The sequence below is a fragment of the Peromyscus californicus genome, unplaced genomic scaffold (genome assembly GCF_007827085.1).
Source record: "Peromyscus californicus insignis strain IS unplaced genomic scaffold, ASM782708v3 Scaffold_2__1_contigs__length_46816999, whole genome shotgun sequence".
NCBI lineage: Eukaryota > Metazoa > Chordata > Mammalia > Rodentia > Cricetidae > Peromyscus > Peromyscus californicus.
The window spans coordinates 20,519,155-20,536,087 of record NW_026294540.1 but is presented as its reverse complement, the minus strand read 5'-3'; the positions used below and the strand labels follow the sequence as shown (position 1 = coordinate 20,536,087).

At 47.7% G+C, this 16,933-nt stretch overlaps 1 protein-coding gene across 5 annotated transcripts in view; it reads right to left on the bottom strand.

Annotated features, from left to right (window-relative positions):
* Positions 1–16,933, bottom strand: part of LOC128121113 (S-adenosyl-L-methionine-dependent tRNA 4-demethylwyosine synthase TYW1) — a 168,880-nt gene that overhangs the window by 143,675 nt on the left and 8,272 nt on the right. For 4 of the 5 annotated variants that reach the window (XM_052755580.1, XM_052755578.1, XM_052755579.1 and 1 more), the window contains exons 4-9: positions 15,111–15,212; positions 13,880–14,074; positions 12,422–12,706; positions 7,886–8,008; positions 5,116–5,233; positions 1,902–1,954 (exon numbers count right to left, since the gene is read on the bottom strand). In XM_052755580.1, the coding sequence (XP_052611540.1) occupies positions 1,902–1,954; positions 5,116–5,233; positions 7,886–8,008; positions 12,422–12,706; positions 13,880–14,074; positions 15,111–15,212 (876 nt within the window). Of the gene's footprint in view, positions 1–1,901; positions 1,955–5,115; positions 5,234–5,474; positions 5,779–7,885; positions 8,009–12,421; positions 12,707–13,879; positions 14,075–15,110; positions 15,213–16,933 lie in introns of those variants that run through there. The other variant, XM_052755581.1, reaches the window with a different exon arrangement.

The following is a 16,933-nucleotide window of genomic DNA, read 5'->3' as shown; positions in this document are numbered from 1 at the left end:
TCCCCACTGGGACATAATCCCTGGGCTTCTCAGCCCTACCTAAGGAAGTACGGGCTGCTTCTTCCTTTGTCTCACCAGATATAAACAGGCCTGGCTCTTCACTGCTTCCGGGGCAGATTTCAACTCTTTCTCAAATTTAACTGTGGCCACTTAAGTAGAAGGCTGTAGATGTGATAAAATGCTTGCCTAGCACATGCAAGGCCCTTGGTTTGATGCTCGGTACCACACACAAGGAGGAGGAGGGGGAGCGGGAGGAGGACGAGCAGGGAGAAACAGAGAGGAGGAGACAAAAAGGGAAGAAGGGGAGGAGGTGCAAGAGGAAGAGGAGGAAGAGGAGGACAAGGAGGAAGAGGAGGAGCAACAGATCCAGACACAGCCGCTGGCCCCTCACCGAGCATCTACCACGGAAGCATCACGGCATTTTTTGCACGGAAATACACATTTAACATAAAGTGCTTCCTCTTTCATTTCATTACAGATTGGCTGAAACACCAATTTTCAAAATTATGCATGTGATTTACTATCTGAAAATTGAATTTAGCAATGGTAAAAGGGGCCCTGCACATTACTGGCTGTGCACAGAAGGCACTGAGTCCGACATTGTTGAAAATCACTGGACTGGAAAAAAAGAAATGTGGGGAATGCAACATGTGGAATTCATTAACTAATTTGCTGGGCTGAGCATGCCATCACCAAAAGCAGGGGAAATAACAAAATATCAGAGGAAAAATCTCTTGGAATAGTTGTACCTTAAATAAGAGGGAAAGGAACAAGTTAGAATTAAATAGCTTCTTCAGGGTGTAGTTTAGTGGGTAGAGTGCTTACTCGGCACTTACCCCGTGCTTATGAGGCCCTGGGTTCAAGTCCCAGGACCAGACAAACCAGGAGTGGTACTGCACATATAATCTCAGCATTTGGGAGGGAGGGGAAGGAGAATCAGGAGTTCAAGAGAGTTTGAGGCCAGCATGGGCTACCCACGACCCTGTCTCAAAGTAAATAAATCAATCAAGAGGCTGAGGCAAGAGAATCCTGAATTTGAGACCAGCCTGGGTCACAGACAGACAGACCCTGTGACAGGGTTCCGGGGACTGCGGAAAGTGGTGAGGGAACAGGACCCTCATACACTGCTGGTAGGATACAAAATGATACAACCACTTTGAAAAAGACAGTTCACTGAAAAAAGTTCTCTTTAAATTACCATGATCCGCCAATGACACTTGGAAGTGTGTACACCACACAAAATCCTGTACATGGAGTGACGTCCCTAGTAGCATCACTCACAACATCCAAAACATACAAGGAACCTGAGTGCCGTCCGTCAACTGCTCAACCAATAGACAGGGTGTGGTATACAACGTCCTCAGGGACTCACGATGTGCCACAAAAAAAGTCACACCAAGTGACAGACAGCAGGCATGCTGGGCCACACCTACAATTCCAGTCATCTGAATGTCTAGTCAGCCACTTAATGTGGAGACAGAAGGCCGGTCAACAGCTCGAAGGAGCTGGAGGGAGACTCCAGAATGGAGACTGACTGCTGCCGGCTGCGGCCTTTCTTTCAGAGGTGAAAGGAACATCCTAGTTAGCCTGTGCCGGTGGCTCTAAGAGTCCTACAAAAGCACTAAACTGAGGGTGTTACACTGCTTACAAAGTACATCTCAGCAACGCTGCTGAGAAGCTCGAGGGAGCCAGTGACATGGCTCAGAGGGTCAAGGCCCTGCTGCCAAGCTGAAGGCCTGAGTTCCGTCCCCAGAGCCCACAAGGGTGAAGGAGAAAAGCAATTCCTGTAAGACGTGCTCTGCCCCCCGCGTGTGCACACACATATACACAGAATAAATGGAAATGGAAATATAAGAAGTTTCAGAAAATAGCAGTAAGATTTGAATAAAGCCAATAAATACCTTTGTCCATCTGCAAAGCTTCACACCGGAGTGGCTGCCAATCAACTGGTACCCTACGTGGAAAACCAGGGAAGGGAAGAGAAATGAAGCCAAAGGCTCAGGTCCAGGTGACAGTGAACCTCAGCAGCACCACGTCTCCTCGCTCAGTTACAACACTCAACAATGCTGCTGCAGAAACAGCGGAGTTGAATCTGCTGAGATGAGACGCTCTTTTGGGGTTTGTTGCTACAATTTCTTTTGTGACTGGGCCTCACTGATAGCCCCAGTCCTCCTACATCGGCCTCCGGAAAGTGCTGAGATGGTGGGCTGTGAGCCACCAGCCTGACAACCATGAGAAACTGTTAAAAATCTAGCCATAGTGAGGCACGACGGTAGTCTCAGGACCTGGAGGAAGGAGTTCAAGGTCACTGTGAGGCCAAACCATGAGATCCGGTCTCAAAAAAAAAAAAAAAAAATGCTGGGTGTGGTAGCATGTGCCTTTAATCCCAGCACTCAGGAGGTAAAGCAAGGAGATCTGGAGGCCAGCCTGGTCTACATAGTTAGTTTCCGGCCAGCCAGGGTTACATAGTAAGAGCCTAGCCTCTGTCATTAGATACATATACATACAAATTCAATGTATACACATATAACATAAATAAAATGTATATGTATCTAATGACAGAGGCCCAAACAATAAACTAATCCAATGCACGTGGGGAGGCTTTTGGCTCCCAGGAGCACAGCAGTCCTGGAGGCCAATCTCAGTAATAAAGCCGGAGGCACTGAGCAGAGTAACAAACACACCTGGCTGGCCTGCTCTCCTTCCTGTTACGTGCAGGCTGCTGCTCAGTTAACTTTTGGACCCAGTCCAGGACCACATGCTCAAGGAATGGTGCCACCCACAGTGGGCTGGGCCCTCCCACATCAATTAACAATCAAGATGATTCCCTGCAGACGTGCCCACGGGCCAACCTGATCTACACAAGTTTGCAATTGAGACTTCCTTCTTAGGTGACTCTAGGCTGTGTCAAATTGACAGTTAAAGTTGACTAGGACCCTGCCCAAGAACACACTGTACTAAACAACTACAGAGTACACGTGGCAGTTTGAAAGAGAAATATCCTGTAAAGGCTCACATAAATGATTCTGTATATCCATATAAAATGTAGAGCCCATATATGAGAGGAAAATGTCATTGCCTTTCGGAGCCTGGCTTACTATAATGATCTCCAGTATCAATTTTCCTACAAAAATATTTTTGTTCTTTTTTAAAGTTCAACAAAATGTGTATGGATACTTTCCTTCCCCATTCATCTGTTGACCCCTAGTCAGGCTCCATCTGCATCTTGGCTAGCTGGCAACTGTAGCCCTTTGGCTACAGGACTACAGTAAATACGCTTGTGCAGGAATCTCTGTGGTACTCTGACTCAAGAGTCCTTTGGGTTAGGCCAGCAAGATGGCTCAGTAGGTAAAGGCATTTGCTGCCAGGCCTGAGTTTACTCCCTGAAATCCAGATGGTGGAGACTGGACTCTCTAAAGTTGGGCATACTGTAAAAGGCAATGGGGTCTTTTGAAGATGGACTTAATGCATTTTGCATTATGATATGGCCACAAGCCTCTGGGGGTCAGGGAGTGGTATGTAGTAGTTTAAACAAGAGTGGCCCCCATAGACTCACATATTCAAATGCTTGGTCCCCAGTTAGTGGAACTGTTTGGGAAGAATTAGAAGGTGTAGCCTTGTTGGAGGTGGTGTATCACTGCGGGTGGGCTTGGAGGTTTCAGAAGCCTTCACCATTCCCAGTTAGCTCTGCCTGACTCCTATTTGTGAATCAGGATGTAAGCTCTCGGCTACTGCTGCAGCACCATGACTGCCTGCCTGCTGCCATGCTACCCACCATGATAGTTATGGACTCCACTCTGAAACTGTAAGCCCAATAAACTCTTTCTTATATAAGCTGCCTTGGTCATGGTATCACTTCACGGCAATAAAAAGTAACTATTGAAAAAGGAAAGAAAGAAAAGGAAGAAAGGAAGGAAGGAAGAGATTTGCCAAATCTGCAAATGTAATCATGTAATGACAGACGCTAAACTGAAATGTGAGACAGGAAACAAAGAAGTTGACAAATAGAAACATCAATGATCAAATGAACAATGGTCAAATGCAAGTAGCATGTTAGAAGACATGTCTCACAGTCCCTGAGGAGCAAGGAGGGGACATACACCAAATAACAACTTAAGAAATGTAATAAGACTCAAGTACGGTCTGGAGAGATGATTCATATGGGTTAAGAGCACTGGCTTCTCTCCCAGAGGACCCATGCTCAAGTCTCAGTACCCACACGATGATCCCAACCATCTCTAACTCCAGTGAGTTCCAGAGTATCTAAAGCCTCCTGGCCTCTGCAGATGGCGTCCAAACATACACACAGCAAAAACTAGACCCTGGAGGGTTTGATCCGCAACACTGTAAAAACTAGGTATCATGGACATGCCTCTGATTTCAGTACTTGGGAGGCAGAGGAAGATCAGAACTTCAAGGTCATTCTCAATTTCACAGTGAGTGTGAGACCAGCCTGAAATACACAAGACCCACAAGAGAGCCTTCGAAAGACAAGAAACAGAGAGAGAGAGATAAGGAAAGAGAGAGACCGGGTGGGAGGGGTATCTCAGGCAGCTCTATATTCCCCCAGTGATGGTCAATCTTGCTTGTCAGCACACTGGACTGACTGACACCTAGCTATGTCCAGAGAGCATCAGAAATAAGGGCTCTGAAGAAATAAATGCCCCCCTGAGGAATTCCAGGAGTGGATAGTTTATATAAGGTGGTAGCACTGTGGAAGGTGGGTTGTTTGGAGGAAGTATGTCACAAGAGTGGCTGGGGGTGTGGCTGTTTCCTGTTTCCAACTATCTACTTCCTGCTTTGAGATCTCTCCCAGGCAGTCCTTCTGCCCCAAGGCTCTATCTCATTACAGACCCAGAAACAGGCCACACGCACACAGGTCACATGAGCACACAGACTAAGCATCTGGAACTGAGCTAGATAAACGTCCCTCCTTTACTGCTTCTCTCCGCAGTGCCCTAAGCTCCGACTAACACGCCGTGAGCCAACTGCCACACTAAGCAGCAGAGCCTTTCTCTTTGTCCCCTGTGACATCCCTGTGCTTTGCGTCCTGTCCTGGGCATCAGGCCGAGTGCACCAGGGAGCAGTTGCACCCCAGTCCCGGCAGATGCTCACCTTGCTTAGTCAGGGCCTCGCGGAGAGCAGGTGTGATCATAGCTCTTCCTTCGCTGGCTTTGCTCCCCTCTGGGTTCCTCTTCACGCCACCTCTCTCCTCCTGTGGAGCCTTTTCTCTCTGGGTTGAATTGAAAAAGGAAAACCAGAATCGGAAACAAGCAAGACTCCATGCAACCAAGGCTGAGACCCAACATCCCACAAGGTGGTCTTGCTTCCAGAGAGATGATGGAAGACGCAACACCAGGGTCAATAAATCAATAAGTAAACAAAACAAAATAAAACAACCATAAAAACATAACCCACGTCAATCGTTCATTTGTTTGAAAAGTCAGGATTTCATTTTCATGACACTTACTTACTTCTTTAGTTAGAGTGGGTGTGGGGCAGTTGGAGGACACTTGGGAGTTGGTCGTTTCTCTCCTCTGTGCGCATCCCAGGGACCAAAAATCAGGCTGCCAGGCTTGATGACGAGCATCTTTACCCACTGAACCACCCTGCCTGCCCCAAGACCAAATATTTTTAACAACCAAACACAGACAAACTGCCTCACTTTGGCAAATTACTGACTTTTTCTGAATCTCCACTTCTTCCCCTGAAAAGGGGGTGGAGTGCAAACATTAAATAAAGTACAGTTCCTAGTGGGAGGCAGAGGCGCACACCGCCGCTGGCAGGCTTGAAAAATGGAGCAGAGTGCAAGTATTAAATAAACCGCAGTTTCTAGTGGGAGGCGGTGGAGCACGCTACCGCTGGCAGGCTTGAAGACGGGGGAGAGGAAAGGGGAGAAGGGAGGAGAAGGAAAGGGGGAGGAGGAGGAGGAAGGGGGAGAAGGGAGAGGGATGGAGGAAAGGGGAGGGAAGGAGGGAGGAGGGAGATGGGGTTCACAGGCAGCGAACCCACGGAAGGTAAGTGAACACCGTTCAGGCTGACTTCTCCACCTTCTGTTACTCGCTCTGAGAAAAGCGACCACAATCAAGCTCTCTCCTCAGAGTGAGCACTCCAAGTGCCTAACTAGAAACCCAGGGCAAAGCGAATGAGAAGCGTGCCTCTGCTGACGGAGCTTCCAAGGGAACTGAAAAGCATAAACAAACCTCCTCGTGTGTTCTCATCAGTGGCTGCACACCAAGTTTAAGGCCAGCCTGGGCTACCCTTGACTCCCTCTCAAACAATAAGAACAAAAGCCAAAACAAGACAAAAAGAGGGGAGGTATTCAGGCTGTAACTCTATGGCACAGTACAGCCTGACAGTATAGCCTGGCATACCCAATGGCCCCCAGGGTCAACCCACAGCAACACAATAAATTAAATACACACATGCAAACACATATACATAAAATGAAGAAAAAAAAGTGACTTATTTTCAGGTCTTACTAAAGATGGAAAACACACACAGACCCCTCCATTTGATGGTTTTTATGAGAGAACTAAATACTACAAGCTGACAGCTTCAAGGTCCAACATCATTTCATTTCCAAAAATAATGACAAGGATGGTTTTCATTACTGCATTCTCTAGCGACCTCTACTGGCCACTAGAACGCAAAGAAAAAAAAAAACGGTCGTCCTGACCTCACGAGGCAAAGCTTTAAGGAAGGTTTAGCTAGGTAGAAATTCCGGGATTCTATATATAAATCTGCCATTTCATTTTCCATTGTAAGATTGTTTCAATAAAGAAAATTACATTTCTAGTCCAAAGCCAAAAATTACTTTCACTGTAACACAGTTTGATTGATTTGGAAATAGGACTGTAAAAGCACTCATGTCAGAAAGAGGCTGGGGTGCGGCTCAGTTGGTGGCATGTCGAGCATGCAGGACGCCCCAGGTACAGCTCAAGTACTGCATAATCCAGGTGTGATAGCGCACACACCTGTAACCCCCACACTGGACAGGAGTTCAAAGTCATCCTCAGCTGCACAGAGAAATTGAGGCCAACCTGAGTTATCTTAAAACACCAACAAAAGAAGAACTGGACTCGGGACCAGAGGTGACTCAAGTGACTGTGATAACATGTACACACCACTAAGTCTGACTCCGTCTGTGATGACATGCACACACCACTAAGTCTGACTGTCTGTGACGACACGGACACAACACTAAGTCCGACTCCGTCTGAAATCTAAACAATAAAGAATACTCCCAGCTGGGCAGTGGTGGTGCACACCTTTGATCCCAGCACTTGGGAGGCAGAGGCAGGACAATCCCTGAGTTCAAGGCCAGCCTGGTCTATAGAGAGTTTCAGGACAGCCAAGGCTACACAGAGAAACCCTGTGTCAAAAACCAAATCCTCAAAGACGTTCATCGTCCACGGCCCTGAACGCCATCTCTGAATTAGTCGCCCTACTCATCTGCTGGTCCTCCAGGAGCCTGTTACCATGGTACCGAATGAGAAGAATTTAGCAAAGTTCATGCAAGGCTTACTGAGATGGGTCAGCAGGTAAAGATGCTTGCCACCAAGCCTGACGAACGACTTGAGTCCTATCATGGGGATCCACAGAGTAGAAGGAGAGAACCTTCACAGAAGTTGTCCTCTGACTGTGGCATGTGTGTCCTGACACACATATAACACACAAAACACATACATGAATAAATGTCATATTCATGTAAATATAGAAAAAAAAATGTAAGACAAACAACAACAAAAACAGAAACCCTTCCAGGTAGCAGATAAGAGAAATTAAACTGCCTTCCCCCTTCAAACCAGAACCATACTGTGACAGATTCTAAGAGTTGAATGAACTACAGGCTCCGACTGCGGTATCCCCCAAACAGCAGTACCTTTTCCTTCTTCATGGGGTTCATGATGTTGCCCAGGTCCTCGACATCCACCACGGAATTCAGGCTCTGATAATCCTGGGTCCCCGACTCCTCCTCACTGCTGCTCTCACAGGGCTCTTCCTCCTGCAAGGCAAGTATTTCAGAGCCCCACACAAGGCTGGTCCCTTACTCCTTCTTCCACGGGGACCTGACTGTTTTATTGTATTTGGTTGACTTTGTGTTGCCGGGAATGGATACCCCAGCCTTTCACGATGCTGGGCAGGTGCTCTGCCACTGAGCAACACCTCAAAGGACCTTTACAGTGTTTTTGTATGATCTTTGTCCCCTGCTTTTTTTTTTTTTTTTAATTATCATTTATCGTGTGTGTGTGTGTGTGTGTGTGTGTGTGTGTGTGTGTGTGTGTGTGTACACAAATATCACAGTGTGCTTGTGAAATCCATCATCTTTTTCCTCTTTGTGGGTTCAGGGATGGGACTTAGGTCATCAAGCTTAGTGACAAGTGCCTTTACCTGTTGAGGCATCTTGTTAGCCCCACCTTTACAGTATTAATTTTTAAAAGTATAAATCATCTTAGATCTCTGGCATCTGAGTGATTCCTGTGAAAAGGCATCACAGAGTGGGCCTGGAGAGACAGCTCAGCGGTTAAGGGCTCTGACTGCTCTGCAGAGGACCCAGGTTCAGTTACCAGCAGCCACATGGCAGCTCACAACTGTCTCTACGTTAGTTCTAAGGTATCTGGTGCCCTCTTCTGGCCTCCACAGGCACTGCATCCACATAGTACACATACCTACTTGCAGGCACTCATAACAAAAATAAACCTTAAAAAGAAAAAACTCAGAGTGACAAAAACTAACACTTCAGCTAACCTCCCATGTGAAAACAGAATGAACAATGCGCAGAGGAAGAAGATGCCAGGGAGAAGGTGGGAACAGTGGGCTGTGGGGTAGATCACTATGACAACACTTCCTAGAAGGCTTGAGGCCACTTCAATCCTCAGTACTGAAAGCAGAGATGGGGCCAGCAAGATGGAGCAGTGGCTAACCGTGCCTGCCACAGAGCCTGAAAGCCTGGCCTCTATCTCCTGGATCTCCGTGGTGGAAAGAGAGGATCGAGTTGTACCAGATGTCATCTGACCTCCATACATGTGCAAGAGCTCACACACACACACACACACACACACACACACACACACACAGAGAGAGAGAAATACTTTTTTCTGGGAGGCAGGCAGAGTCTTCTTTGCTTCTATATGACAAAATAGTAATATGTCACAAAAAATGTCACCCAACAAAGGGCTATCCATATATGGCAGTGGCCCCATGAGCCCATATTGCCTGTAACATCACAGCCCTCGCTCTCTCTTCTGTTTCTTTTAGTATACGTGGTGATGTCCACCCAGCACTGAAACAGCCTGAACAGCTCACAGCTCAGAACATAGCTTAAGGTTAAGTGTCATGTGCTTGTGACTTGTCTCTGCAGGCAAATACAGAGAAGTAACTTCAATTTACTGCTGTGTAAGGGCCAAGGGTGAATACTTCCAGCAAGATAAGCAACTCCAGTCTCAGCTATACAGTTCTGCCACTGCACTGTGCCAATACAGAGGGAGTGAGCACAGCTGGCACCCCAAACCCTTAAGGAAAAAACAAGTCTGGTGGTGTGGATAGTGTTTGCAGAGCATTCACAAAGCCCTGGGTTCCATCCCCAGCATCACACAAACCTGACATGGTGATGCACACCTATAATGCCAACACACTGAAGGTGGGGACCAGAGGCTCAGAAGTTCAAGGTCATCCGCACTAGACATCAATCAATGCCACTTGTCTATCTGAGACCCTGTCTCAAAAGTAATCAATTTACTTGGTAAGACACTCAGCTGACCATCTTGGGCTCTTCTGTAACTTATGCTCAGAACCACATCTTTGACAGAAATGAATTCACTACCTCTCGAAGGACCTCATTTCATCTTCACATAAAATCTAATCAAAACTGCCATTAACGTGGCTCTGCGACCTTCAGAAAATGTAAAACCTGTCTTCAGTAAAAGAGCACCGCAGAGGACTGGAGAGGCGGCTCAGCCGCTGCAAGCACTGGCTGCTCTTGAAGAGACCGCAGGTTCGGTCCCCAGCACCCACACGGGAACTAACAACGGTCTGGAACTCCATTTCCAGGAGATCCCACGCCCCCCTGGCCTCCACAGGCACTGCGTGCATATGCTGCACAGACATACTTGCAGGCAAAAGACCCATACGCATAAAATTTAAAAAAATAAATGAACCTTTAAAAAACAAAATAAGTTAAATGCAATTCATGGAAACCACTGGGGTCGGAAAATTAATGTGAAACATTCTTCCCCAGAAAGGCTCCAGTCCAATATAGCAACTCATGGGTACAGGTACTACAGAGTGCTCACGTTGTGGCTATAGAGTTTAGGAATCAGTAGCCACAGGAGGCTGCCTCCACCACAGAACAACTGACCAATCATTAGGGAAGCAAAGCTGTAAGGGTGGATGGGGAAAGACATCTTAGTTGGTGGGAGGTGGACACAGCAACAAGAAGCCACTGAGAAATTACTAGCAGATTGGGAAGCAAAGCGTGGGGGTGGGGAAGAGATGTGGGAAGATCACACCGTGGAAGGAAAACGGCAGAGGCTTCGAGGGTGGCTGAAAGAGGCTCGGGAAACTGTGTGGTGGTTAAAGGCTTGCTGTGCAAGCATGAGGACCAGAGTTCGGGTCCCTGGAATCCCTATCAATGGGGGATGAGCATGACAGCCCACCATACTCCAGCCTGGCTGGAGTGCAGAGCAAGCTGGCTACTAGCCGTAACTCTCTGAGTTCTGGGTTTGATTGAGCTACCCTTCTCAATGAATATGGTACAGGAGTGATTAAGGATGATTCCCAACATCCATTTCTGGATCCACATGCACATCCACACATGTGTGTGTGTGCCCAAACACACATACATGCCCACAAGCATGCAAAAACATGCATACACATACATGCACACCACACACACACACACACACACACACACACACACACACACACACATACACACACACACACACGAAAATGGGGCGGGGGAATCACAATTTTAAAATCTTATCTAAAAACAGAGCACTCCAGCTTGTGTGTGCCTGCAACACACAAGGTAACTGAGTAGACAGGCTGCAGACAGGAGTAGCTACAGTACACGAGGGGAGACAAGATGCTGGCTGAACCCAGGTAACAAGAGAGCAGGTGCCTGGTGCTAAAAATCACCATCACTCGACACCTATGCTCAGCACCAAGGACACCAGCGTGGCCACACCATGGTAACGAAGAGATGGAAGAGCAGCAGGAAGATGGAGAAACTGAAGAGTGGACAGGTGCTGAGGTCGGGTAGAGTGGGGTCTCAACTGACACAGTACTGGGAAACTGCTGGCCGTGGCAGTGCACACCTTTGACCCCAGCACTCAGTGGCAGTGAACTCCACACCACCCTGGTGCACATAGTTAGTTCTGGAACAGTGAGGACTACATTCTGTCTTGTCTTTTCTTTCTTTCTTGTTTGTATTTGTTTGTTTTGCTTTGCTTTGTTATTAAAGACAGGATTTCTCTGTGTAGCGCTGGCTGCCCTGAAACTCATTCCCTAGACCAGAGTGGCCTCAAACTCACAGAGATCCGCCTGCCTCTGCCTCTGCCTCCAGAGTGCTGGGATTAAAGGCGTGCGCCACCACTGCCTGGCCCTGAGATCCTGTGCCACAAATACTTCCTCCCTCCCTCTCCCCACCAACGTGGCAGTTCTGAGCTCCCTTTCCCCCTCCTCCCTCCCTTCCCCTTCACCACTAATAAAACTTTCCATGTAGAAAAAAAAAAAAAGATTGAGTATCATGCCCCGAGTTTCAAGTCCAGTGCTTAGAAACCGAGGCTAGCTTCAGCGACATAACAAGTTCCAGGCCAGCCTGGGCTACAGAGCCAGACCCTGTCAAACAAAGGGGAACACGGAGAGGGAGGAGTGAAAAAGGAGGGAAGGAGGGAGGGAGGGAGGGAGGGAGGGAGGGAGACTGGGGTGAGGTGGGGTGGGGTGGGGTGAGGAAGGTAAAGAGAAGGAAGAGGAGGAGAGCAGGATGGAGGGAGGGAGGGATGGAGGGAGGGAGGGAGGGAGGCAGACTGGGGTGGGATGGGGTGGGGTGGGGTGGGGTGAGGAAGGTGAAGAGAAGGACTAGGAGAAGAGCAGGAGGGAAGGAGGGAGAAGGGGAAGGGAAGGGGAGGAGGAGGAGGAGGAGGAGGAGAGGAAGGGGCATGTATCTAGCACATGGCTAGCACACGGTGTAAGTCACAAGCTGCGCTCTCTCTGAAATAGCTGCACCTGAGTTTCAGATCTTCTAACTAGGGCAGAGGTGAAGCCAGGTATAGCCACACAATCACACAAACACACACAGGGACACACAGAGGACAGGCACACGTGCTCGCTCGTTCTCTCTCTCTCTTTCTCACACACACACACACACACACACACACACACACACACAGAATGAGAAAGGAACAGAAGCACACACCTCCGCATCCCTGGGGTACAATTCGCCCTGCAGGTGAGGGCGCGACTCTCCTGAGCCAGGCTGGGTGGACTCACACTTCCCCCTCTTGCAGTCCCCACTACAGGTCTTCTTCTTCTCCCCCCTCTGCAGGGCCTGCAGCCGGGAGATGAACTTGGTCTTCCAGGCTGTGAAGTCGGCCTCGATGCTGCCATGTTTGCTCTGAACTGCATTGCGATCTCCCTCCCCTCGGGTGAGCACCCGCTGGGCACCGAGCATCCAGAGCCATTTGTCAACATTCGTGCTGACCTTCAGGGAAGAGAGAGAGAGAGACTGAAAACCCACAACCCACAAATACACAAACCAAAACCCAGTCTGTCCTCTAAAGCAGGCTTCCAGTCTGCACTGCAGAAACCCAGTGACTCAGGGCCCTGCTTAGAGCGGCTGCTGAGGGGCACAGCACAGGACCACAAAATGATCTTCAAGCTCCAAGTTGAGCCTGGTGGTACAGGCCTGGCATCCTAGCTACTTAGGAGTCAGAGGTGGGAGGATCTGCAGGTTCAAGGCTTGCCTGAACTCAAAGTAAGTTCAAGGCCAGCCTGAGCAACTTATGAGACTCTGTCCCAAAATAAAAAGGCTAGGGATATACTTCAGTGACAGAGCTCTTGCCTAGTGCACAGTAGACCCAGGGGTCAGTCCTCAGCACTGCACAAACCAGGTGTGGTGGCACACACATCCGTATTCTCAGAACTCTGAGGAGTTGAAGGCAGAAGGATGGGAAATTCAAAATCATCCTGGCTGGGAATGCAGCTGCGTGCCAAAGCATCTGCCTAAAATTCCCCAGTGAGGGGCTGGGGTGTGGCTCAGTGGAAGAGCACCTGCCTAGGATCCCCCAGTGAGAGGCTGGGGGTGTGGCTCAGTGGTAGAGCACTTGCCTAGAATGCCCCAGTGAGGGGCTGGGGTGTGGCTCAGTGGAAGAGCACCTGCCTAGAATCCCCCAGTGAGGGGCTGGGGTATGGCTCAGTGGAAGAGCACCTGCCTAGGATCCCCCAGTGAGGGGCTAGGAGCATGGTTCAGCAGCAGGGTGCTTGTTTAGCATGCTCAAGGCCATGCCATAAAGGAATAATATTAATGTAATAATTCATTATTACTGGGGCTGGAAAGATGGCTCAGTAGTTAAGAGAACTGGCTGTCCTTCCAGAGGACCCACATTCAATTCCCAGCACCCACATGGTAGGGCTCCCATTTGTCTGTAATTCTGGCTCCATGCTATCCAACACCTTCTGACCTACACAGAGACCAGGCACACAAGTGCTACAAAGACATCCAGGCAGTTAAAATACATAAAGTAAAATTTAAAAAATAACAATAATTTAAGCAACAAAGTTTGTAGGTTCATTCTCATACACATAGCATGTGTGAGACCTTGTCTGTCTGTCTGTCTTTTGGTTAAAGAAGGACCTGGTCCTATAACACACCCACCTTGTTGAAGTGGCTCCGGTAGGCAGAGTCTCCCAAGCCAAACACTGCATACCTCAGACCTTTGAGGTAAGTTTTGCCAAAGCGGAAATCATTAGCCGCTTCCTCCAGCCACTTGCAGAACCACTCCGCACTCTCAGTAGGGCGGCCGTCCGTGTATGTAGCGAGCAGGAAGGCACAGACATTTTTACTAGTGATCTAAATAAAACAGTATTTACATCAGAAGGATATTATAAATAAGAATGATTACAAGAATATCAAGATATGATGGAGAAGTGACTCAGTGGTTACTTCTGCCGCCCTTACAAAGGACCCAAGTTCTAGTCCCAGAACCTACACGGGGGATCAAAACCAGCTACAACTCCAGTTCCAGGGGATTCAGCAATGCCTTCTTCTGGCCTCCACGGGCACCAGCCATGTACATGGTGCACTTACAGACAGACAGGTAGGCAAATACTGATATTCAAAAAATAAAAAGACATAATAAATCTGTAAAAAATAATAATACAAAAGTTATTAATTATCTAAGTGAAGTTAATTTCTTAATGCTGGCTCAAGCTGAGGAAAGTGGCACACCAGGAATCCCAGCACTCTCAAGAGGCAGAGACAATAGGCTTGCCTCTGTCTGAGGTCAAGCGAGGGCCAGGACAAGAACTTGACTCAAAAAAACAAATAAATCGAGCTGGAGAGATGGCTCAGAGGTTAAGAGCACTGACTGCTCTTCCAGAGGTCCTGAGTTCAATTCCCAGCACCCACATGATGGCTCACAACCATCTACATGTAATGAGATCTGGCGCCCTCTTCTGTGTACATAATAAATAAATCTTTAAAAAAAAAAAACCAAATAAATCAAAGTTTCTGAGTCATAGTGGAAAAGCTTCCAGTTGAAATGGCTCAGCAGGAAAATTCAATTTATTTTGGAAATTCTAATAACCCAACAGGACAGGTGATCAATTAAATTTGGGTTTTACGTCTTTTGTTGTCTTTTTTTTTTTTAATTGTGTGTATAGGTGTGGATATGTGCACATAAGTGCAGGTGCCCAACGAGGCTAGAAGACGGCACCATATTCCCTGGATCTGGAATTATGGGCAGCTGTAAGCCACCCAAGGTGGATGCTGGGACCAAACCTGGATCCTCCTCAAAAGTCACATGAGTTCTTAACCACTGAGCCACCTCTGCAGCCCCAAATTTGGGAGTTTTAACTGAAGAAAAAAATTAAAGACAATTACCAACCTCTCCTATCAGACTGTCGTCTGGATCATATTCCTTCAAATTAATAACGGCCACAGGCAGGTCCAGAGAGGTGACTGCTTTGGCAAGAGTCACTGCAAATCCCTAACAAGAGGGGAGAAAATGAAAAATAACTCTGCAGAGGGCCAAATAAGGAAAGCTGCTGTTTGCTCCAGCTGGCAAAGGATCATGGCAGCACTTGTGGTGGATGTTTCTCCAGCAACTTTGTCCCGAGTGTTCATCATGAACGGGGTATTCTTACAGAGGTGAGGCACTGAGTCAGATTCCCAATCTATAAAGGTGTGTACGGGACTAAATCCACACTGATTTTGCCCAATAGGAATAGAAAAATTGTGAAGAGAATAGGAAATAGAGAAGCTGGGGGCTGGTGAGATGGCCCAGGGCATAAAGGAAGGCACTTGTACCCACGCTTGATGACCTAGGTGAGATCCCTGGGACAAACAAGGTAGAGAGATAAAACTGCCAGGCGGTGGTGGCATATGCCGTTAATCCCAGCACTCACGAGGCAGAGCCAGGCGGATCTCTGTGAGTTCGAGGCCAGCCTGGTCTACAGAGTGAGTTCCAGGACAGGCTCCAAAGCTACAGAGAAACCCTGTCTCAAAAAAAAAAAGAAAGATAAAACCAACTCCCACAGGTTGTTCTGACCTACACACACCCACGCATACACACACACCCTCTCCCTGAATAAAAGCAATAATTTTTTTTTTTTTAAAATGAAGCTAGACTAGGGAGATAGCTCAGTGGGCAAGGTGCTTCCCACATAAGCACGAGGACCTGAGTTCAAATCCCTAGGATGCATATAAAGCCAGACACAAGAGCACACAATGGAATGCCAGTACTCCTCCATGATGGGACTTGGAGACAGGAAAATCCCCAGAAGCTAGGAAGATAGCTGGCCCATGGTCCACAGCCTTAAACAACACAGACCCAGTCTCAAACAAGGTGGAAAATGAGGACAAACACCCAAGTCTATCTTCTGACCTCCACCTGTACATTCTGGCACATGTAGATAGATACACATAGATACACATAGATACACAGAGAGAGAGAGAGAGAGAGAGAGAGAGAGAGAGAGAGAGAGAGAAATAATGTTTAAATAAGAAAAAGCTGAGGGGCTGGAGAGATGGCTCAGAGGTTAAGAGCATTGTCTGCTCTTCCAGAGGTCCTGAGTTCAATTCCCAGCAACCACATGGTGGCTCACAACCATCTGTAATGAGATCTGGTGCCCTCTTCTGGCCCGCAGGGATACATGCTGTATAAATAATAAATAAATAAATCTTTAAAAAAAAAAAAGAAAAGAAAAGAAAAAGCTGAAACCAGACATGATGGTATGTATTTATGATCCCAGCATCCAGAAGTCAGGGACGGGTGGTTCCCTGAGTCTCGCTGGCCAGCCAGCCTAGCCTATTTGGAGACTCCCAAGCCAGCAAGAGACCCCGTCTCAAAAACACAAGGTAGACTGCACCTGAAGAACATCCAAGGTTTTGTTTGTTTGTTTGTTGGGGGGGGGGGGGGTTGTGGCAGCAGAGTGTCAATCCAAGTGAGACCAGAAGGAAGTCCAGGTCAACATGACTCAGCAGCCAGTGCTGGTTCGAACCTCTAGAGTCAGAGCCCAAGCAGTTTATTTCAGCCATATTTAAGCCCAGCACAATTTTGGAAAATAACTTTCCTGATGATAATTAACTCAATCCCACATGTACAACAAAGCTTAAAGACATGATTACATCTCATCAAAGTGCATATGGCCCCTCCCATAAAGATGGGCTGTACTGACTAAGAAACAATGCTCAAGATGAGGGTCTAGG